Genomic DNA, 24,793 nt, shown 5'->3' on the forward strand with positions numbered 1-24,793 from the left:
ATCCCTGCGTGATGGACTTTTTTTTCTCTCCCCAGGTTGTCTTTGTTCACCAACTATGAACCTCTCTCACTGGGCAAGGACCAACAGATTGTAGCAGCAGTCACACTGTGAGATGGTTCTCGTGACACTGTCTACATCTAAATTTGTCCACAAACTGTGTCCAGAGTCCATTGCAGCAGCCAACTCTGTGATGTCAAACATCTAAAGACAATGCTGTCCATCCTTCAAGTCTGAGAATCAGCTGTCCTGTGTGCACCCAGCTTAAGAAAATGACTGGATTTTAGGAGGCAGCAGCTGGACAAACAGCTGTTGGAAATAGGTTTAGTGCCACATCAACAGGCCAATGCCAGCAAGGTCATGTAAATATAAAATGTGCCAAATTTACCTTGCTGTGCAACAAATATATCCAGCGAAAGTAGCACATATGTAAAGCCCAGTTTCATTAGTGCAAACTAACCACATTTTGCACAAGTTATACTCTATATGTGAAGTTCACAGTTGCTTTGTGTCATTTTTATAAGAAAAAAAATGAAAATAATTTAAACTTTGGAAAATTTAAAGGCAACTATGTTGTTGCTAATTTATTATGTTCACAAAGCATTTTCACCCCCCCCCAGCTCATGTCTGAATTTTTATAAGAGGTGCACTTCTCCAGGTTGTAAAGCCAAATGTGGCACTATTTTCAGTCATAGCAGTGACCGATGGGTGGAGGCTTCACATTGAGTTCCTGACTAATCTTCGGGCTCTGCTACTGAGGGAAATGCTGCTGATTTGTGCACAACAGCCACTAATCATTTCTACCTAGAAAATGCTGACTGTACACTACTTTGGCTGCAAATGAAGGAAGGAAATTATTCAGGTACAAAGGCCCAAGAAGTTAACAAAGGAAAGCTTGATTTAACCACACACTGGTGGAAAACTGATGCCTGTGGACAACAAGTCTGCTGTTTTTACCCATATCTACATTTAAAATATCAACTCATGCTGAAAGTTAAGACAGCTGTTGTAACTTTAATGCGAAACAGACACTTTACACAGAAAATATGAGAACCTACTTGTAGCTTGAGGAATGTGGGTTAGAGGATGGAGGACAGGAGACGATGAGGCTGGGAATCATGACTGACTCTGAAATGACAGCAGGAATTATGTGTGTGATGCTACTGAAGACGCCGAGTGTCCCCTGATGCATCTGAAAACAATCTCTGCTCTGGAGGAAAGAGCTATGAACACTATTCTTAACTCAATAATAATATATTTATAGACCTTAGTAAGACATTGGTCTTACTTTAGATACAGTAGTTAGAACAATAAAATCTTAGTAAAGGAATACCACAAAATGTAAGGTACCGCAGTTAAACACAAATATAAAAATAACCATCTTCTAAGACTTATAAAGGCCTAAATATCAGAGAGTGTATATAAACTGGCCTTGGCCAGTGATTTATCAGTGAGCTCCAGCTGTGGGTACTTACTTTAATTCAAGATATCATAAGCATGGAGGAGATCTGACAGAGCAACACTGCTCACTCCTCATTGACTAACTTGTGTTAGCCAGTGAGCATGTACTTCCTATTTCCTTCTGTTTTAGATAATTTACTGAGTATCATGTTGTATTCAGTAAGACGTTAAACTTGCGAGACTTTAGTTTCACACATGTAATGGTCATCTACCAATCGGAAAGTTGGTGGTTTGATCCCAGGATGCTCCAGTCTGCATTTCAAAGTATCTTTAAGCAAGATTTTTTTTTTTTTTTCAGTACCGGAGCTATGAGCGTCCTTGGTGCCAAAAGCAGTGGTCTGATTGGTCAGATTTGTTTATTCAAATGCAAAAAATCCTAAAAAAGTGAGCTTGACCAGAAAAATTAAATGGCACAAATTCGTCCTGCGAAATTACACGATCGTTATGAAAATAGGTGAGTCAGAGATAGAAAGGACTGAGATTGTGAATTAGACATGTTGTAAAACGTGTTTTGAGTCTTTGAGTAGAAGAGCACAATATAAGAACCAGGCCATTTACCAAATTCTCAAATTAGAGCTGGGTTTATTGTTGATAGAAGCTGCACAGGACAGGAAGTCAGACACAGGAATACCATATAGAATCCAGTCAATTTTCAAAATAAAAGACCCCTGAGCTCCGCTTTTGGAATGCCCCCAAGGTGCTTTGAAGCTCTCACAGAAACACACCAGTGAGGCAGAGGGCGGTTTTCATTTAAGTTGTAGTCACACAGGCTTAGAGACCAGTCTGTGGTCATCTAGCAACCACCATCTGGTTGCTAGGCCAAAATTTGCATTCGCAATCCGGTTGGCTAGGGGTTGCTAGCCTAAAACTGGTAACAAAGAGGATATATGATACTGCACCGAAAAACCTTCTTGTGACTGCCTTGGTTGCTAGCAGGTTGCTTGCCGAAGGTGAACGCTCTCCATTTCTAGTCTGTGTTGCACTTTTTCAAGTTTTACTACAGCTTGAGTGAATGTTGAGTGCAAACTGCATCTCTCTCTGCAGCTGATATCCTGGCAACTGTCAGCAAACTGCAGCAGTCTCTTGCAAATATACTGTACATCTTTCCCTAGCGACTGAAGGTTGTTAAGCAGCCTCTACGCCTTGTGGCTGAGATCTTAGGCTTTTATCCAGCCAGGCACCCCCTGCTGGACATTAGCGAGAATTCAGGCTTAACCACTTTTTGTGTTTGTCTTGATGCATGCTCAATCATCTGGGTAAGTAAATCTCCAAAAGTTGATTCTGTTTATCTGGACGTAGCGTTTTGTGAGAAAAACATTTCATCACTCATCCAAGTGACTTCTTCAGTCTCAGATGACTGCAGGTTTCCCCAACCTTATAAACAGTACATTGTACTGTACAGTTCTCCCACAAAACGCTACGTCCAGATGAACATAATCAACTTTTGGACACTTTTTGTGTTGATTTAACTTGTTGCCTTGCATCTTTCGTATACAGTCCATGCTTATGAGCCTAACTGAGATCCGAGGTGTTCCTGTGTTTAACAAAGAAACTCTCACAGCTCAAACATGCCTTCTTCATCATTCTTTAATATTAAAACAGCAAAAAAATTTACAATAAGCTTTTCATCACTCATCCCACATCCACATTGCCCCCCTCCCTCCCACCCTCCCCAGAACAAAATCCATCCCCTCACGGACTCCATGTTACAAAGCACAGATACATATGGCTTTGAGTGTGTTGCATCAGCAGCTGCTCGCTCCGCGATGCAAAGCGCTCATCTCTGAATGAATTATGAGAGTGGCCGTATCCTGGGCTACCAAAACAGTTGTCATGGCAACTACCTGCAAGCCAAGCAATGGGGGGATTTTTCACCCCCGACGCACGCCAACTCCTGCAACTGTTTTTATCCTCGCGTGGAGATGAACCTCGCCGAGGATGCTCGTCTCTGTGATTGATGGCACTTGTGAGCGGCCGAGCGGTAATTGTGGGAATCGCTCTCAGAGCCGTAATCACAGCGAGGAGCGCTCTCGGGCGTCGTATTGGCATAACATTTATTATGCTTTTATTGCAGTGTTTTCTGGATAACACTACAACCACGATGCATTTACGAAAGAAAAGACTTGAAGCAGCTGGAAATGGATAAACTGAAGTTGGAGAACAACAGAACCAAATACAGTGAAAACTTCTGGCACCTAATCAGTTAAAGGTGATTCTAAACCAAGTTTTGGACCACATACTTAAATATACAAAAACAGAACGGCCTGCAGCTACCTAAAAAAAAGAAATTACAGCATAAAATATACATTATAAGCCAAATGTCACAATTTAACCTGCAACAGAGCTGCTCAAATACCCATGAGAAAAATTAAACCAAAGTACGCTGTCCTGAAATGTAGTCCAGGCCAAACTATGAGTAGCTATTAAGCTCCTCCACACCTGCACAACACCAAAAAAACTGGTGTGAAATGGTAAATATCTACTCTTAGATGTAATAAATTAATAAATAACTCTCTGTTTCAGTAAGAATAAGGAAACATAGCGTGCTTAAAAAAAGATCTTGTAACTGTCGTACATCTGTTTAGCACTATTGCTGTCTATAAGCTTGATGAGTCAAACTTTGTAAGCTGCCCCCACATAAATAATCCACAGGATAGCATCACAAACACCTGGGGAAATGAGACGAGCATCAACAGGAAAAAGAAGGTAACAACATGACCTAAAAACACCCTTGAAGTCGGGTTTTTAATCATGGCTTTATCTATAAAACTGATGTTTTTCTACTTTTTTATCCTCTCAGCTCTGGAAGATTCTTGACCTCTGGGTCAGGTTGGTATCGTTGGTATCATTATGCTTTAATATTTTTGAGAAAGACACAACAGTTGATGCAAGGTGTGAGCCAAGAGTCCCGTCTTTACAAACCATACCAGAAGTAAGTCTGTGCTTCAGTGTGTGACCACTTTCCTAATGGATAAGGTGTTAGACTTCGGATCAGGAAATTGAGGGTTCGAGTCCCTTTGTCTCGTAAAAATGAGTTTCATATTCACCAACACTGCTAATAAAAAGTGTAATGATTCCATGACAGCAAAGCACAAACTGTGATGATTGTCTCCAAACACTTGCAGGCTGCCTTTTGACCGACTGCAATCGCTCTCAGATTGATTGCCAACAAGTTGCAGTAACTCCTGGTACAACTGAGATGCTTTGCAATAAGAGGCTCAACTCAACTGGTTGTATTGTTTAAAAATAAAAAAGCCCCTATGTTATTATCTGTGGAGGAATTTCTGTTTCAAATCTGTGATGTTGTAACTGGTGTGAGTTTCTGTGCATGTAGTTGGCAAAAGATCTTTGATTTTATCTGATTTATCAGCCTTTACGTCTGTATTCTGACAAACTCAAACTGTCAACATGACCCCAATTAATCACAGACTGAAAGTAGATCGACTCCATTACACTGCCATTTAATTCAGGTTTATTTATATAGCGCCAAATGACAATAATAGTTGCCTCAAGGCGCCTTAAACCGTAAGATAAACACCTTACAGTTTCATCACTGCCTCGACGCACCGAAGTCGAAACAATAATTTAAAAGGCAACAAGATTGGACGTCCACTTGTTGCTGTTGTTTTCCCTGGTGTGACTGTAGCATTAGCTGTATTTTAACACATCTACCTCACCGGGACACTGCCTCAAACAGCTCCTCCTCTACTAATGATCAGGAATAAACTGGAAAAAGGAGTTGGTTTTTGTGCTGGTTGGTGATATTTGAATACATGGACCGTTTTAAGTTGTTTTGACGGAGGAACGTCTCAATCACACCTTGAACAACAGGTTTCTGAATCAGCCATTAAACTCTAGGCAACAAGGATTCACAGATTTTAAACTAATCTAAACCTTAAAGGTTAAAAAAAAGAGCAATTTCTCAATTATATTTGAACTCCGATTAACAACTCCAACAAGATCTCACAGTTTTCTCACAGTTTGAAACTTGAACAGTTCTAAATGCTTCTTTCACAGGCTTGTTTGTGCCACCAGGACAAAAAAAAAAGAAAGAGGTGATAAATTCAGGGACAGTCACCGACAACCTCTGACAGCAGGTGAAAACTTATTTCTACTGAGGTGACACAGACTATTCTGATATGTCAATAAGAAGCTTTTCCTGTCTGTCAAACATTGTGCTACAGGTATAAAACACACACACACACGCTCAGAAACAGTAGCGAGCCCGTTCCCTCTCACTCGTCATCCCGTTGGTTGAGTAACGATGACGCATCGAGGAGACATCCTCTGAAATATCCAATTAGGGAGTGAGTCAGCTGAATCTGGCTGCGTCTTGACAGGAAGTGGCCTTCATCTGGGAAGATCTGGCCCAGAAAGAGGAGAGAATTTAAAACACTCTGTCCAAATGAAACATCTGAACAACCTCTGTAAAAATTCTTGTAGTGAGCTTTAAGTTTTATTCTTCACTTTCTTCACTCAAGGTTCACTTTACTCGAATGTGCTCAAGGTTTTGACCACAATAGAAATGTATGTCCTTGAGTCTCCTTGCTTTACAGTGACTGGACTGTAGATATCCAACAAATAAATCCTCTGAGTGCTACACTTACGTCTGCACCGGAGGGCTCTAGGATTTGGGCAAAAGTTGCGAAACAAGTGATGAAGTGGACTAAAAAATGGATTTATTTGATTGACCAATTTATTTTCACAAACACAAAGACGGTAAAATAAGTCAGAATTTCTAAAATAACTTGTCACAATATTTTGAAGGCTGTGAAAAAATCTGTGAAATAAAAGCAGCTAACCTTCTCTTTGAGACTTGAAACTACAACATTTAGAAATTCTAGGAAAAACAGAGCTTACACCAGTGCTGCTGCGATACCAAGTAAATACAGGACCAGTATAACCAATACTAATACAGATACTGATAGTTTTAACCCATGAGGGGAGGAGCAATATGTCATGATTTATCAAGTCTGAACACATTTTAATCACCAATAAGTTACTTCAGTCATTTCTGCTTTCCATAATGAGGAGTGAACAGACCAAAACACACCTTTCATTAAAGTGTTGCTGCTTTCTTGATGAACAGGAGCAAAGCGCTGAATTTAGACGAGACAAAGAAACGCGAGCATCAATCCAATCGTGCTAGTATCCGATACCAATACCAGCTTTAGTATCAATACTGTTAACATCTGGATCAATCTGCCCACTCCTATCTCGCAGCTCACTTTGAAACAAGATATGTGAGAAGCTTTTATCTGTTTATCTGTCTGTGGAAAAACTAGGAGCAAATCTGTGTATCAGAGAAAATCAGGTTCCTCTACTTTCTGGGGAGATACTTAGATTTGAGTCTGGGCTTTTTGAGTGATTGCTGGCTATCACCAGATGAAACTGGTTACAAAGAAGTTTCTGCACCAAAACCTCCTTGTGATTGCTTTGGTTGCTGGAAAATTACTGCAGTCGTCTGTAGTTATCTTTTGTATGTAAGACACCAAGTTGTCAGCAAACACTCCTCAACTATTCACTGACTGTTAAACTGAAGAGTGTAACGCAAACCGGAAATAGAGAATGTCCAAGTAAAAGTTTGGTTTACCACATCACCAAACTATGTTACAGAAAGTGCAGCGTTTACTCTTCGGTTTGACAACTGCTCAGCGAGTAGCTGGCAAGAATTTGCTAATGCGAAAAACTACAGACGACAGGTCGCAATTTTCCAGCAACCAAAGCAAAGGTGGATTTTTACTGACACTGTAAGACTGTGGAAGAGATGGTTTACAGTATCTGCAGCTGTACTTAGGTAAATATGATTGAATTGCTCTCTTGTTAACAGATGATATGCATCACTCTGTTTAAGAAATATGCTACCTTTGCTAGCTTATATGCTATCTTACCTTAGCTTAATTCAAACACTGGAAACAGAAGCAAATGTCCGTCAAATGGCAGCAATACCCACCTAGCAGCATCTCTAAAGTTTACTCATTAGTTATGTATTTAATTATATATATATTTTACTATAAGCATAAAAGCAACATGTTTACAGGTTTGTTAGCATATTTTCCAAAACTTAACCATTTTCGAGTATTGTCACAAAACACATTTTTTCAGTGAAGTTTGGCACAGAGAGGTTTTTAAAACATGTTTAAGTGAAAAATGGACCAGCTGTGACCATGCTAAGCTGTGATAAGCTAATCATCAAAACTAAAGCTATTTATTCAATGATGGCTCTTCATAAGTACCTTTAAAGTGGGGTAAAGTGAGTTTTTAAATATTAAAAAAATTCCTAAAAGTCACATTTTTACAATGAAGTTTAGAACTCAAGTACAGGACTGCAAATCTCCTGTGCCACACTGGAGTAAATAAAGACTCTGCATAACAGTGCACTGATACATAATGGAGAATGACCCATTTTAATTAAAAGCCACAGCTGCTGTTTGCAAAGACTCTTTGTAAGAGCCGAGTGTTTACCTGCATAGTGTAGTTGGCTCCTATCTTTATTAAGTGCTTGATGAGCTCGGCCGAGTGCTGGAAGTGAACATTGGCTGCCGAGACACAAAAAAACAGGACATGCAAATAAGTGTCGGAGAGGTTAATTCCACCGCTGGATAAAAGGCGCCGCACTCGCCGAGGTCAAGTTTTAAAGCTCAGCATAGCAGAGAGGCTCGTGAGACTCACGCCTACCTTCAGTAGCCCACATTACTACGATGTTACTGTGAAATGAAGTCAAATTACATCCTCCGTTTCTGCTGTTCTGTGAGGAGGATGAAGGAAATGTGCATACCGTCAGCAGTGCCGTGGACCAGGAATAGAGTTCCTCCCAGATTTTTCATGCCGGACAGCACTTTGGAAGCCTGAAGATTGGACACAAATCAAATTATTTGTCTCATTAACATCAGGTCATAACATTACAAGCATCAGAATTTGATTGAAGTGTCAAAAGTGTAAGAAAAGTTAATCGTGAAGTTTCCACTTGAGGAAGCGGATTGTAAGATCATTAACAGGAAAAAATATATAAGAAGCTAATTTTTTCTTGTTGGCTGATGCTCTCCCTGTGCAAGCTTGGCTTCATCTCACAGTCTAAAGGCATGTTAGACTAATTGGTGATTCTAGGTGAAGATGTGAGAGTGAGATGTTTCTCTGTCCATCTATCTGGGGTCTACCCTGCTCCAGATCCCTCGTGACTCGTGCAGTAAACAGAAGCTTTAAGCTAAATATACTGGAAATCACTAATTATTAAAGCAAGTAACCATCTTCTTGATGAAAAATTATACGAACGTAGACGTGCCAAACCTGTCATTCCTCTTGTAAGCACATCCATCTCCATTCAACTCTTTTAAATGTTTACCTTTACAGTAATCAAAAGCACGGTTATAGGCCACAAACTGCCCTGTTTTCCCCTGCATGACAACTGCATGATGAGTTATTTGTCTCTTTTTTTCTTTTAATAACTTCTCAGTCTCATACTTCTTCTTTGAGCTGCTCCTTCAAGGGGTCGCCACTTTGGATCATCTATCTCACGCTATGCCTGGCATCCTCCTCTGTCACACCAGCCCATCTTTCACTATATGAACCTGCTCTGAGGTCTTCCTCTCACTCCGGCGCTCCTGCTTTTCCTTCTCTTTAACTGCCTCTGAACACGCCTTCCCCTCCCCTCTTCAGCCAGCAGTAGCACAGTTTCCACGTCATTCCATGGTTCACATTATTGATTATCTGCTTGCTTGCTTAGGTGCATATTTTACACTGGAATCCCTTCCTGACACAACCTTCTTCTTTCATTCAGTCTTGGGACTGAAACTAGGAGTACTGGTTTGTAATCTGGCTTGTAGCCCAAACATGCGGTAACAGGAAGGTTAAGCCTGCAAGACCTCACCTTGGCTAATCAGAGTCACTAAACTGGACCTTTACACTGCATTTGTGCTGCAGGTGCCTTTTTAATCTAATAGGAGGCTGAGGGGTAGAACCGGCAGCCATCAGTATTTTTCACCCCCTGAAGTGAGGAAGTATGCAATCAGCTCCCCTTGTTTGTCTGTTTATTAGCAGTCCAGCGTCCACAGTTTTCAGGATATTGTTGTGTGATGGTAGTTACCAATAATAGCTCAAGCTGATTTAATTTTAGTGAAAATCAGGTCAGGGTCACATGAATGTGAATATCAGTAAAAACTTTAGATTATCCACAACTTTTTATGTTTTGTCTTCAAACTTCACAACAATATACCAGGACTTGGGGGACACGAGTACCTCGGTTGAGTAAAAACATTTGATGTTGATATCACTGTTAGCAGCACAATGACAGCGTAACACATTGATGTCGGCATGTTGTAATAAATAATTAGAATAATTCTAATTCTAAAAACAAAAAAACAAAGTTTCAGTGTAGCCCTTGTCCTTCAGAGTGACTTGAGCTCTCTGAGTGCTCGTGTTTCGTGTTTCCATCTGAGGTCATTTCTTATATTTATTTAGCCTGGAAAAACTCGACCTTAGAGTTATATATGTAGTCTGCTTGAATTAAAGCCACTGATATAAAGGCGCTATACTCACATGATGTAACGTGAGCCACTTTAAGTGTGATGATCCCGTCTGTTGTCCTTCATGCTGTTTGATTTGCTTTTTTGGGATTAAGATATTTAAAAACTAAGCAAAAAAACATTTTTTTAAACCAAGATGCCAGACTGATAGCGATCGCTCTGGGAGGGTGAAGCTTTAATATTACAGGATGTCTCAGTCTCACTGCCGTCATTCATTTTGTTCCCAGCTGGAATTCAAACCCGCGGCCAGCGTTCAACCACGGCATGTTTTCTCACCCGTCAGTTTCTGCATCTCGGAGGACTGGGTGAGTGATGATGCCCTGCTGATTATTGTCTGATCAGATCGTGCCACATTTCCTTCTCTGGGTGACTTTTGAAGCAGACCACCCCTCCTGCTGCGAGAGTCACAAAAATAGAGCTCTCTGGCCCAGTTACAGGCAACCCACTTAGGAAGAAAAACACTCTCTGACTGCAACCTTCACTTGGAGGACAGCTGGGTGATTTTGTTTTTTTTAGGATGGCATTCCTCTGTTCCTAAATGTTTTCTTCTTCTTTACTGGTTGTTCTTTACTTTTAAAAAATGGGAGCTGTATAATTTGTGTTGGCTGTCTAACCTCTGCTATACTGTAAAATGTAGAACTGATTGAGAATCAAACAGGTAAATGTGAAACCCACCCAGCCACCCGCATCATCAGCCAGCTGCATTTCCCATTAAAGTGGCTCTAAGTTTGCACTCTCCTTCTTGGTTTCATAGATTTGAGCTGCATGAAGCAGCCTGTACGGCTGCCAGCTTACCTCCACGCCTCGGTTTAAACACAGTAAAGATAAAAAGATAAAGGTGTCAGGTTGCAGGACATTTTATCATCAGCTGTGCTTCTTGTTTAAACACATTGCTGTCTATAAATGGAACAAGCTACAAAAAAACCTATTCTCTGATTTTGCTGGAGCGTTTTAAAGGGTCGTCTTTGTCTCCCTGCAACAACCCCAGCACACCTTTTTCTTTTTTTGTGTGTATAATGTGTCTCAATTTCTGTATATGTTTTTTGAACACAGGTCTGTCTTTTCAAAAAGAGATGTTGATCTCAATAAGACTGCCTGTTTAAATAAAGGATTTAATAATAACAAGAAGCACTCAGAGAGCACAAACCTCCGCCAAGCCGGCTCACTCTCTGGGCAATATTTACTTTTAAGGGAACAGTACTGTATTTGTATACATTCATTTTGTTTTCTTTGTTATTTTTAAAAGTACTTTAAGCAGTTTGTAGTGCAGTAAAAAAATCAGATACTGGTAGCATGAGAGATATTTACTTCACTCTTTACACTACAGTATATGCAGCTTACTCTACTTTCTTTAAGCATGTAATACTTTCTGACGTCCCCTAAAAAAGGCAGATGTGAAATGTAGATGTGAGGTCAGAGGTCAGACGTGACACGATAGCTGATGAGGGACATCCAACTTCCCAGATCCAGTCGCATTTAGCTGAATTTCTTAGCAGTGTTAATTTTATTGACTAACAAATGATAACTAAACAAAAACTGATGGACACTTTGGAGAGACGAGATCCAATCAGAACTTATGAAGTTGTGAGCAAGGCGGGACGAGTTTGGAAGTAATCCAATCAGAAGTAATCAGACATACACATTTGAGCTGCCCTCGGGAAACGACGCAACCACCTCACATGCTCGCAGTTTCTCTCGAAAACGCTTGGGAGGAAGAGATGAGCGGACATATAGACACGTTTCACATTTGATGGACAGGAAAATAAGATGCCGTATGGAGGAACGCTCACGCTACAACAATTAGTTGAATAAAAATAAAAGAGTTTAAATGCTTAAACTATGACTAAAATGAAATGAATCTAAGTCATCCGTTAATAAAGAAGCAGGTGGGTAAAAGACAGAAGACGCTCACTTGGTATCTGCTCTCGTCAGTTGAAGGTGAGCCGAAGTATCTCTCTGAGAAGGCTGAGGCTGAAGGGGAAAAGGGAAATCAAAGAGGTTACATGACGTCAGCAACAACCTGAGAACTTTACATAAAACCAAGAAGTGCTGCATGGATCTTCTGGAGGATCTGACAGATCAGTGGCACTGGAATAAGCTAGAAGCCACACATTATGTTAGAGGACACATTTGAAGTTTATTATTCGAGCATATTGGCAAAAAACAAGTTGAAGTCGTCTTCGACTCATGCTGGAAGAACAGTTGGAGGTGGAAAGGCGTCTTCTTTCTGCTTTTTACGAGTGAAGACAGACAGAGAGAGTTGCTTTCTTTGAAGCAGAGGCTTTGCAGCAACACTTCAGTCTATTAAACTCTACTCACAGCCAGCAGGAAGTCCTGAGCTGTACAGGAGTGCTAACGCCCAGCATTCCCTCAAAGAGCTGACGAGAACTTTCTCATCTTTAAATGTAATAACCCTGAATTCCCGAAAGCGAACACAAAGGATAATTAAAGTGACATTACCCCGGCAGTGCACATGAAAAAGATTGTGTGGGATAAAGATGTTGTGTTCTGAGAAATGACTAGCCGGGTTCAGCAGCAGCAGCAGAAGTAATAAATATTTCCGCGTCTCTGGAGCGTTGTATTAAAGAGGATTCAAATTCCTGCTCACCGTACATGCTCCAGTCGGTGACGGGAGCACGAACAGCTGCGCAGCTGATCAGCTTCTCTGTCGACTTCAGCATCATCAGTGCAAGGTAGCCACCGTAGCCCTGCAGGGGAGACATTAGAGGAGCGTCACTTGCACCGAGAAAACAGCAGGACGTTTCTATCGTGTTTACACAGCATCAAAAAATGGCAGCCTCTGCATGGATCTGTACTTCATTACATTTATATATGGTCTCCAGCAAGAGCAGCTGGCAGCAGAACTGTTGAAACATCTTTAACAAACTACTAAAGAAAGACAAAACTAAATTTGAGGGAATAATGTGTCATTTAATTGGGGATTTTGTGGTATTAGTGGGCTGTTCTGGGTTTAAAAACAGGAGCATTATATTACAAGTAGCTCAAAGAGTAAATACACTGCTCAACATCATCCAGTGTGGCTCGTTTGGCAGTGATGGTTTGGGGAGGCGTATCCTTGGAGGGTCACACAGACCTTCATGTGCTAGCCAGCGGTACCCAGACTACTCAGACCAAGAGAAACTCCTGTTCCTCCTGGTACAGGTCATAAACAAGTCTCCTATGGCCAGAACCCGTAAGTAGTTCCTGGATGACAAATGTCGCCTCCTAATGAAGGGCCACAAGTGCCAAAATGAATTAACTGAGTACATCATTAAATCATTCATTTAAGGTGTCATTAATAAATAATTACATTTGTAAATGAAAAATTATTTAAATATACAAATAATTAATATTAAGTAATTTCATTTAAAACAGTTAATACAGCATTTATTATTTTAATTAATTATTATTAGATTCAGTTATAATTTAATGAGGAATTTAATTACCTCAGTACATCAAATAAATTCATTTTGGCGCTCACAGCCCTCCATACTCCAGTGCACCTCTTTTTTTTTGTACCAAAGCGGCTGAAATGGATTCACAGTGGTTTCTACTTCTTAAATAGGCAGACTGAAGCTTCACTGAGTTGTTATAGTTAATGATGGCAGAGTACATTTTCACCATGTTTTCTTTGTAAAATCTCATTTCCTCTTTTTTGTGGGATTAATTCACTGGATGAGGAGGAAACAGAAATCAGAGTTTTGACTGGGCAGCCACTACAGTTACTGTACCGATCACACGTGTATTCAGGGTTAGGTCAGGGCGTGAGAGACGAACCTCGCCGAAGACTCCAACACGAGTGTGATCGATGAACGGCCGCTCCGCCAGGAAACTGAAAAACACAGCGGCTATTTTTAACTAGTGGAGAGGAAGTGGGTATCAGAAAGCAAGAGAGGTAATTATAACTTTATATTTCATTTAACACATCACACACTCGGCTGAAGCTCCAGAAGGAAGGTCAAAGGTCAAAGCCGTGAGAGAAGTTTTTGAATACAAATTCATATGTTTTCCAGAAATATTACTATTCATAAAGAAATAAATTTTTCCTTTACATCTCCCAAAGTTTTGAACAAAGATCACTTACACCAGACCTCATTCTAATCATCTCATCAAGCGGTGTGGCCTCCAGTATTCCCATAATATGGTCAATAAAAGGTATAACAGTTGTATTGAGCTGAAAGTCAAAGTGATCATTAATGTTTCTTACTGCCATATCATGTATTGACAGCATATAGACATGTAGGGAATGACAAACAAGAGGACTTTAAATATATTACGTTACTTTGGAACTCTGACAAGTTTATTAAGGTCAAACTTTATTTGTTTGTATCAGCAACATTTAGGAAAGAATTATGAATATCCTACAAATATCGTGTCACATCTGACCTCTGACTTCACTCTGACCTTGGGTTTTATGGCACTACAAACTTCAAACTTCTTAAAATAATTTTAAAAATAACAAAGAAAACAAAATTAATATATACAAAATACAAAGCAGCACTCAGAAGCTTCTTGTTATAGATCATTTAAGCGCTTTGCTTTTTAACTTTTTTAATGTATGCATCTTGTTTATGTTTTCCCGCCCAAGAACACCACAGAGTCATCTGCGAAGCTCTGACGAATTCTCTGTCTAACAGAGAAATGGTGCTCCAGGGTGGATGAAGGCGTGCAGAGCAGCGCTACGTACTTCAGAGCTGCTATGTAGTCCTCCACGTCCGCTATGCCGAGCCTCTGCTGTGAAAAACTGCCAGAGGACAAAAGACAAAGAGACTACCTGTGAGGTCAGGAAGGACTGAAACAACTTCTGTTACTAAAAAAACAAAAACTGTTACCTTTGACCTCTGAACCCTGACCCCCTGCCATCAATCCGCGCCACGATGACCTGCTCCAATCCTGCCAGCACCGAGTCCCACTCCAGCCTGAACTCCTCCGTCACCGTCTGGGTGCCTGGAGAGCTGTCGCTGTCGGGAAGGTTGTTTTACTCACATTAATGTACTGACTCTTAGATCCGGACATATTTGTAGTTTACTGTGTGAGAGTGGCGCTTCACTGAAGCATTTTGACCCTTGGCCCTGACCCATTTTTGCTCTGATGGTCACCATAATTTACAAAATGAGCATCATGCTGTACTGAGAAAGACTTAAAACTCGCCACCGAGGGCATAAACCCATGAGAAAAATGTTAACTAAGGACATAAATGAAGGGAACTGAAGGTCGTTTGGACTTCTGTATAACCACGTCTTTCTGAAACCAGTCCGCATGTATATAAAACTGCAGGATGATTTTAGCTATGACATTTACATTTTTCTCAAACATCCATTTTCATCTCCACAAATGTGTCCGACAGCCTGCAGCTACACTGCACTTTCATTTTTAGCTGTCCTCACAGAGTCTGGCCTTTGAAGCTCACAGTACTGAGATAAAATAAAATAAAAAAAGCAAATGTAATAAAGTGGAAAAGGCTTACACAATAAGAAGAAGGCCGTAGATGTAGGAGTCAGAGAAGTCAGGAGGATAGATGAGCTTCAGAGGCAGCCCTGTGAGAAGACATGCAGAAATATTAGCTGGAGACGAGGCGGGGATAAAAAAAATGAACGCACAGACACGTAAACATGACGACACGTGCACAGACTCAAACACGCTCGTGTCATTTACTCTCGGAGTGGCTCAATTATCTCATGAAGCTCACAGACTAGCACAGCTGTTAAGTGCAGATAATTTGTACCCATGGTTGTGTTAGTGATCTCTGTCCGAATCATCCTTTTAGTCTCCAGCGCCGAGCACAGGGGGAGGTTGTTCTCCAAGACGAAATACGCTGTGAAGAAGAAATCATGTTTATCAGAGTGCAACAAAGCTGTTATTAAGACGAGAAAAATCATTAAAAGGTGCTAAGAGGTCCAGGATGCTCGGAGCGGAGCAGTTAATTCTCTGAGTGTTTTTCTATCAAGTCTTCATCGACTGCTGATTACTACGCCACTGTTATTTTTTTATGTAAATATTATTATGGACTGAAACAGGGTTTTTTGACATACAAAAACATCACAAAATCTCACCTCAGGATTAGCTGGCACAGTAAAAAGAAGTCATGACTTGACGTTGCTATTCACAAGCTATATCTCAGACTCTACAGGTCTCAGTTAGCATGATAAACGTTCAAGTTCATGACTTCTGGAACAATGTCCTTTGGAAAGAAGAAACCAAAATCAAGATGTTTGGTCAGAAAGCACAAAATCAAACATCTGATACCAGCTGTCAGCACAGTGGTGGAGGAGTCATGATTTAGGCTTGCTTTACAGCCACAGGACACCCTGCAGTCCCTGAGTCCATCAGTCTAACAGCTAAAGCTAAAGATTACTTCAAGTTATTGCTGTTAGAGGTGTATTCACAAACTACTGAATCATGGGGCATAATTAGTTTTCTAATCAGAATCAGAATCAGAATACTTTATTGATCCCTAAGGGAAATTATTTTTTGTTACAGATTCGTTCTAATCAGCTCAGAGGGGACCGTGGCTTCACTGCTGCAGCTCCTAAAATGTGGAACAATTTCTCTTCTCTGTCTGTTTTTAAATCTCTTGTTAAAACCTGCATCTTCTCCTTTGGTTCATTGTGGTTGTTTGTAAAGTGCTTTACAAATAAAGTTGGTATAGTATGGTAGTTTTCACTGTTACCTCCTGTGGGTGGAAAAACCCAGCACGTGACTCTCTGTTCTCACCAAATATTGACCCTGATAGAGGATGACCCCTACCTTCAAACAGCTGTGTTTAGAGATCAGAAGAGTAGATCTGCATGATGTTTTTACTGATCTCAGTTGAGGGTCTGCAGACCGAGGCCGCTGCATGTAGCATGGATTATGAGCCTGCTTGAGTAAAATGTAAAACTTGCTAATGTTTATACAGCTACAACACAGCTGATATCATGGCTAGAAAGACTAAACAGTGTCATAAATAGATGCCTCATACAGGAGGTGTTTATTAAAAGGTACGACACTCATATGCGAGTTTGTAATGAGCAGCTAATTGTGTTGGTGTTTTTCCATCAGGTCCTCATTGATTAATAGCAAAAGGTCTAACTTGCAGTTTTATTAACATGCTCACAGTTTCTCATTTGAGCTTTGCCTCTGATGTATGATTGATCAGCTAGAAGAGTTCAGAAAGTTCATTACTGTATGGATTACAGTGAAAAACCTGCAGTGTAAGACTGGTTTACTGATGACCATGAACCAGACCAACCAGTAAATATTTTCTGGCTTGGCAACACATCAAAATCACCTTTGAGGAGAAAAACACCCACCACACCTGCAGTTCTCTCCTTAAACACCACATAGGCCTCAATATAACATGACCCTGCTTAGAATATGACCACTCACCTTCTACCTGTTATTTAAGGAAAATGTCCTTTTATAGGAAACCCTTTTACACTCATTATTTGAGGAAGTTTCCCAAGATGCTATTACTGCAAAGCAGGGTCTTATCAGAGGGATGCTTCATTAGTCACTCTTCCCAAATTACCTAATGCAAAATGTTTTTTGAGCGTGTTTTCACCTTTTTCAAATCAGTCTGAGTGCAGCTGGTGCAGATTGTGAAACCCCCGTGAGAAAGCTTTGCCGTTTGTAATACTGGACTATAAAAAACACAGAGTTAACTTGACAGCTGTCACTCTTGGCTGTTTAATTTCTCTCTGATCATTTATGCAGCAAATGCACTGGGAGACCTTCAGTCGTAATTCATCTATTTTCTATGTGGCTGAAAAACGCACCAGACTTCAGCAAAGGCTGCTGGGTAAACTGGCTATAAATCCACTGTATGAACAGGCTGAAAGCATTTGCTGATAAGCAACATAAATAATCCTTATTGCAGACCAGTCATGGTGGTGTTCTCTGATAAACTATATCTGATTTCTCTCCCCCCCCCCAAATCGAATTTCTAAGGGAAACTTACATAAGGAAACTTTGTTGATTGTATATAAAAGGTGAATTTGCTCCTTTCCTCTCCATCCTCGAGTGTCTGCCCTGCCTCTGCCTTGTACTCCAATCAGCCCTCTGACAGAGTCCACCTCAAACAGGCATTAGAAGAACTACAGTTTTTGGTACTTTAGCTGTGGATTAATTTTTCAGCCCTGGACCTTCAGTGGGTTCTTGTCTGCCCCCCATAGTCTCCAAGTGCCACAGCAAGTGGCAGTAATACACTCACTGAGAAGCAACAGTGAGCTTGGTGATGTTTTTTAAACAAGCATGTTTTTTGGAGAAAGTTGATCCTCTTACGACAAGCATGTGGTTTGTTATCCCTGAAAACTTCAGCATTTGGAAGAATTTCTCACAAAAGGAACCCCAGAAAACATAACTACGTTTGTTACTTCAGCCTGACTTTAACAAAACACAATGTGGCTCAACACGACGAGGCTGCCCTGTAGCATTTTGAGGTGATTTCTCCTAAAAACAGACACATGGAAACTGTTACTGTACTTTAATTCAGCTTTTAATTCCTGCTTTTGTGTAACGAAAAATTCTGCAGCTCATGTGCATTTGAAGAAGCACAAGCACACGGCAAAGCAAAGGTGTCACTGCCGCGATTATAACCTCGACTGTGCATGAAGTTGGTGACCTCTTCTTTCACTATGTTTGTAGAAGCAGTCTGCACAGCTAGCTGCTTGATTTCATCCACCTGTGGCCATGAAAGTGACTGGAACACCATGGCTGAGTGAATACGTTTGGAAATGTAGTGTAGCTGTCCTCTCTCTGGCATTCTATCAGTGCACCACTAACTTACACAAATGGTATCCAAATCCACTCTTTCACAATCTTTTAATGAATTCCCCTTGCAGCCCCGCTGATGATTAGCTCTTCTAAAACACTAAGCGATGACACCCGCCCGTTTAAACTGTGATACAAAGCACGTTAAACGCCTCCAAAATGCAGAAATTATCAGCGCGGTCTGGCACCAAATCCAGCAGCTGCTCATGTTTCCACACAAATGAGATGATGTCGCCTAATTGCAGAAAACTATTTTCCATTTCAGAGCAGAAGTGAGAAAAAAGCACATCTGCCCGCCCACGCAAACATCGCACAAACACCATCAGGCGGAGTAAAGACTCCACTCACAGTCTACGTCGGCGAGACTGACGAGCAGCACAGCTGGAACTCCGGGACCTGCGATGGGAGAGAGAGAGAGAGAGAGGTTGAGAGATGACTGTGTGCTTGTGAATAAAAAGCTCCATGCTGATGCAGCCTGCTTTAGGTTGTGTTTTGACCAATTATCAATCATGCAAAAGCAAAAAAGAACAACTTATTCTGAACATCTGGAGTATTTTTATTTTTATTTCTGAAGTTGTTATGCGATTAAAGAAAAAAGAGTAAAACTGGAGATTTCAATCAGGTTTAATTCTCTCAGCCAAGCTCTAAATGCAGTTTTCCTTTGCATTTGCCATATTAGAAAGTAAAAGTGAACAATGTTGTCGATAGATGGTGTTGTCTGGCTTTAGATTGAGTGCGTTATTTGTCTGGAGAAATAAACTAGCATGGCTAACATGGAGCCAAAGAAGCCAAAAAGCCAACCGGAAACCAAACACGCCTTCAGAGGGAAACAGAGGCAGCAAGAATGAGCAGATTTTATGAGCTAGTGAAGCTTGTTGGCATGTGATTGACTGTTGTGATAGGCTGCAGCACCACATGTTGCTCCTGAACCAAAGAAAAGTGTAGGCATCATGACTGAAAGTGGCTTCATTTCACAACACGATCAAAAAGAAGAACCAGAATAAGGCTGCTTCCTGTTGCTATAAAAGCAAGCATGCAGTGTATCGTGGAGAGCTTTGGGTGCAGAAAGTTAAACCACTGGAGGTTTAACAGACGTCTGGATCACTGATTCAAAAATGCAAACAGGGCTTTATAGTTTTATAAACAACACAGTGAGCCAAACAACCTCTGCTCCAGGTACCCAGATTAGTTCGACTGTATGACATCTGTTAAAAATGTAAAATAAAAACAAGTGTTTTTCATTTACACTGGAAAATCTAATTCAATTATAAGATTTTACCTATGGGGACATAATAGAGTCATGTGTTCCTCGCCAGGTTCTAAAGTTACTTAAATAAAACCTCAGATGAACAACAGCACGACATGTTACACTGTGTCATTATTTAACAAGAACCAAAATGCTGAACCTAAGCACACCTCAGGATTCAGCAGCCTGTAGAAGCACCTTCAGCAGCATCACTGTGAAGGACACTTGGTCCATTCAATCAATCAATCAATCAAGGCTTTATTCGCCACGTGCAGGTTGCCCTGCAGTGAAATAGGACCCCCCCGACCTTACACACACAACACAGACATCACATGGGGATACAGGTCGGAGATCGGTAGCGTTACAGAAAAAAAAACACTGAAATATACACTACAATGGGAAAGTACAAGAGGAAAAAAAGAGACCTCTACTCATGCTGGGCTCCTGGGAGGACAGCATGAGAACAGGAAACAAAAAAAGCACATAAATGTCCACAGCACAACATTATGGAACACGTGTCAAGCCACAGGGTCGGGTGGGGGGTGAGGAGTAATCCGAAGCAAACACAGCAGCCATCCTGCCCAGCGCTACCATTCCAGCACGGGCTCAGACCCGCCGTGTTCCCAGGAGGGAACAAGCATCAAAGGCGTTTGGAAAGGGAGGGGGGATGAGTGTGTGCATATCAGTGTATATGTATGTGTGTGCGTGTCCAGAGTTCAGCTGAGACAGTGTCCTTCGCCCTGCTAGGCTAAGTAAACAGTCTGCCAGCCAACCCAGGTGGCCTTGCATGGAATGGGAAGGAACAGACTAAACACAGTCGTTATCAGGGTGTTTTTGTTCAGCTCCAGCCTTGCGTCCGCAGCTGGCGCCGAAAGGGTATCTGCATGAAGTGATGGTGCTTTTTACTTTAGTGCGAACAGCTCATATGAATTTCAAAGCAGTTCTAACAGTCCAACACTGGTCTCTCAATCTCCCATTGGAGAGCCGCGAGCTTTCTATGATGTTATCAAACTTGCGCTCTGTAATGTTGTCATTCTTGTGCTCAAAGAGCCGATTCTGAGAACTCACGACCACAGTGTGCCTCCCCAAGATGTCATCCAATTTGCGTTCAGAGATGTTATTCCGAGCGAGCCCTTCCAAGATGTAATCCAGTCTGCACTCAGAGATCTTATTCTGAGTATTCACAGCAGCCGTAAGCCTCTCCAAGATCTTATCCGTGCTGCACTCAATGAGCCCATTTTGAGAAACTCACGCCTCTCCCATCGTTCCGATCCCAGCGGGCGGTCTTTGGTTTTGTGCATCCTGACCAAACATCTCTACTTTGGTCTCGTCTGTCGAAAAGACATTGTTGCCGAAGTCTTGTGGTTTGTTCAGATGCAGCTTTACAAACCTGCTCTTTTTAGAGAGAGGAGGCTTTCTCCTGCTAAACCTTCCAAAGAAGCCATACCTGTCCCATCATTTTCTACTTTGACTGTCATGAATTTTAACATTTAACATGCTAACTGAGGCCTGATAGAAAGCAGAAACACCTTCATTCCTGTGAAAGCAGTGAGGTGATCCATGCTTGTTTTACACACTGTTTCTGCATTTTGGCTCAGTTTCTGTTAAATAAATAATGACACTGTGCGATAAATCATGTTGTTTCTCATCTGAGGACCAGATGGTTTCTCATTAAGCCCTCATATATAGAGTTTTAAAACTGAAAGAGGACTTCCCTCTTCGCACATAACTCTTAATATTTCTCTATTCAAATTATTTCTCTATTTCATGGCGTAAAGTCTCACCGTGTGTTACAGGGTGAGGCTCTGCCCGTCAGAACTCATAAGCTCAGAAAGAGTGCTCATTAACACTCTGTCATTAAAATGCCAAGTCTTGCTTACACGAGACCTCATAATTTGTGTGTGTGACGCTTCCCCGAGCGGGATGTGCATCGACCCTTTCTGACCTTGACAGTGCACGATAGCGTGCTGTGCGTCTGGGCTGACATTGGCATCGAAGAAGGTGCACCCCTCTCGCAGTCCACAGGTGAGGCATCGCCATGGAAACGAGCTGAGAGTCGACACACTGTCAGAGGAAAGGGGACAAAATGTTTACCGAGCCTCACACGCACACACACAAAGGCTGGGGGAATAGGGCTTTAAGTGTGTGTTTCACCTGTATAGGTGTCTGTGTTCTGCAGCGTCCTTTGTGCTCAGGAAGTATCTGTGTGAAGGAAAGCAGAGCAGCTAAAGTAGGACAAGGTCACACATCCATTATCCATCCGCCTGCACTCGTCTCTGTGTCCGCCCAACCGTAAGCAAAGATCTGTGCTGTCATGAAACTGGCAGCTCACAAAGCACTTGTTGTTTTCTCACGTTTATCTCCTCCTCCTCCATGAAGCTGAATTATTATTATTAGCAGTGATAATGGGAAAAAATAAATAAGACAGACAGAAGAGTTTTTATTCTGTTTCTTGGTTGGAAAATGAAAAAAAAGGCTTTCATCTAGATAAAAATTAGGCTTTTAGCAGGAGTGTTTTTCCTTTCTCTCATCGTCTACTTTACATCTGAGCCACTGCTTTCTGAGTCCAGTGTTATAATTACAGCCTAGCAACGAAAAGCCACACAGTCTGTGTTAAAACATTCATTTTTGTGGCTGTATGAGAAGCATGCTAACATCTTCCTCTCAAATATCAATCAGCGTTTGCTGAGACAACACGGGTTATGATTTTGTTTCAGTCTTACACAGTCTGGTTGTTTTCGTCGTACGCCACAATTTTTGTCACCTCCCAGTTTCCCGACGTCAAGTTGCGAACTTCGTCCTGGTCGCTTCGCAGCTGAAAGACAAACAGTTTGATGGAAACATGCTGAAGTGAAAACAAGGTGAAGAACTGATAAGACTTGGAGTCTCTCATCCCAGACTGGTTAGTTAGAAAATGCACTTTTGAAACGACTTTGATGAAGTTACTTCATGCTGTCTGAATATTATTATCTTTGTTTCTGGCATTTGACTACTGTTTTGACAAAGATAATCATTTTTATTGACAGTGAAGTTTAGAAATTTCTTTGTTAATGTTCATCCTCTGCCCATATTTAACTGGTGTATGGATTTGGATGTGTGTGCTTCATATTGTTTTGTGTAGCCTATGATTGTACTGCTGTCCTTGTTTGCAAGGACACTCATGACCAAAGAGACTTTTAATCTTATTTTTTCCTTATGAAAAGAAGGTTAAATAAAAAATTAAATCTGGGGGTTGTGTATTCAGGCTCGGCAGTTCTTCGCCACGCTGCCTCTTCGTCCACGGTGCTAAACTGTCTTTCTTTCTTGATCTTTGCTGATCTTCATTTTGATGCAAGAGTAATTCCCGACTTGTTTCACTCCCACTACTGTGATTAAAAAAATCCAGAAAAAGAAATCCACATTACACAAAAGTTAAAAACTGATTTGCATGTCACTGAATAAATAAGTATTTGATCCCCAATCAAAACAAGAGTTAATTGGTAAGCTGTTTCCTGTTGGTCCCCAGGTTTGCACACATCCCAGGAAGGGTTTTGGTCCACTCCACATTACAGAACCTCTCTGAATCCTTTGGGTTTTTTGGTTAAAGCTCAGCAGCTTCAGCTCTATATAGTCTGAAATCTGGTTAGACTACTCTTTTATCACAGTGTGCTTTTTCTTTAGCCCGTCCTTTGGTGCTTTGGTGATATGTTTTGGGTCAATGTCTTGCTTGAAGAGCCATCCATGACTCATTTTCAGCGTCCTGGCTGAGGGAAGCAGGATCTCATGAAGTCGTATTGTACAGTTAGCATGTTTCCACGTCTGTGCCTGACTGTGGGGATGGTGTTCTTTGAGTCTTCAGATTTCAGTCAGTTACAGCGTAGTGTGTCACCAACGGCGTTACCAACTGACTTCAAATAATTATTTAAATCAATAACATGCAGCTCAATTTATAACTTTTATATAATGGTGTTTCTGGATTTTTGGTTGATATTCTGTCTCTCTCCAATTAAACATTTGGTGCCAGCCCCGATTCTGTGCTTCCTCTTTCTTGACAGTTGCAAATATGTGTTTTATTGTGAGATTGGTTTCCTTTTTAGGTCCAACCCATCTGTATCCCTGACTTTTTCTTTATTAGTAAAGCAGCACAGTGACAGCTGTTTGTATACTACAACCTTCAGCGATGCCAACAAGGAAAAAGAACTCAAAACAATTGAAGAACCTGAAGTAAATTAGATCAATTTTTAAGCTGCTGTGTATTAAATGACCAATTTTTTTTTTAAATGTTGTAAAGTTTCATATAAAATTGAGCTGATAATTGAAGTTCAGTGACCTGCGAATGCAGTTTGTTTCATTGTATCTTATACATCATGTGGAATTACACAGTTATAAGAGCTTCTGTTCTTAACATTAATTCATAAAAATCCAGATTGTATTTTTTTTTTAAAGTGGCCCTACTATGCACATTTCCAGGTTTATATTGTGTGACTCTAGCAGCGTATTTTTACATCATTCAAAGATCTACATAATCATTCTGTGGGCCTTGGTGATGCCCTCACTTTAAGGCCAGCTTTCTTCTAATTTGTAGCCATTAATTAATAAATAAAGTGTCTAAACAGCAGCTGGGTTGAAAAGATGGTCTTAAACTGAGCGATTAGAGGATGACATTATTATCATACACTAATCTAATCACACTGCAGGAACCCAGTGCATTTAGGCATGCAGACATGATCAAGACGACTTAATGAAGTTCAACCTGAACATCAGAATGGAAGAACGGTGACTTTGAGCATGACACAGTTGTTGATCTAAGTATTTCAAAAAGAACAGAGAAAAAGAG

General features: G+C 40.9%; 1 protein-coding gene across 3 annotated transcripts in view; it reads right to left on the minus strand.

The window, feature by feature from the left end:
- Positions 1-5,257: 5,257 nt before the first annotated feature.
- The window catches only part of LOC146491620 (inactive dipeptidyl peptidase 10-like), a 129,716-nt gene continuing 110,180 nt past the window's right edge, over positions 5,258-24,793 (minus strand). For all 3 annotated transcript variants that reach the window (XM_085152208.1, XM_085152209.1, XM_085152210.1), the window contains exons 14-27: positions 22,701-22,792; positions 22,132-22,179; positions 21,923-22,041; positions 19,080-19,127; positions 15,706-15,795; positions 15,448-15,517; positions 14,813-14,941; positions 14,668-14,724; positions 13,758-13,812; positions 12,589-12,688; positions 11,893-11,951; positions 8,237-8,306; positions 7,924-7,997; positions 5,258-5,822 (exon numbers count right to left, since the gene is read on the minus strand). In XM_085152208.1, the coding sequence (XP_085008334.1) occupies positions 5,694-5,822; positions 7,924-7,997; positions 8,237-8,306; positions 11,893-11,951; positions 12,589-12,688; positions 13,758-13,812; positions 14,668-14,724; positions 14,813-14,941; positions 15,448-15,517; positions 15,706-15,795; positions 19,080-19,127; positions 21,923-22,041; positions 22,132-22,179; positions 22,701-22,792 (1,140 nt within the window). In that variant the 3' untranslated portion in view covers positions 5,258-5,693. The remainder of the gene's footprint in view (positions 5,823-7,923; positions 7,998-8,236; positions 8,307-11,892; positions 11,952-12,588; positions 12,689-13,757; positions 13,813-14,667; positions 14,725-14,812; positions 14,942-15,447; positions 15,518-15,705; positions 15,796-19,079; positions 19,128-21,922; positions 22,042-22,131; positions 22,180-22,700; positions 22,793-24,793) is intronic.

Source organism: Neolamprologus multifasciatus, chromosome 23 (genome assembly GCF_963576455.1).
Source record: "Neolamprologus multifasciatus chromosome 23, fNeoMul1.2, whole genome shotgun sequence".
In the NCBI taxonomy this organism is placed as follows: domain Eukaryota; kingdom Metazoa; phylum Chordata; class Actinopteri; order Cichliformes; family Cichlidae; genus Neolamprologus; species Neolamprologus multifasciatus.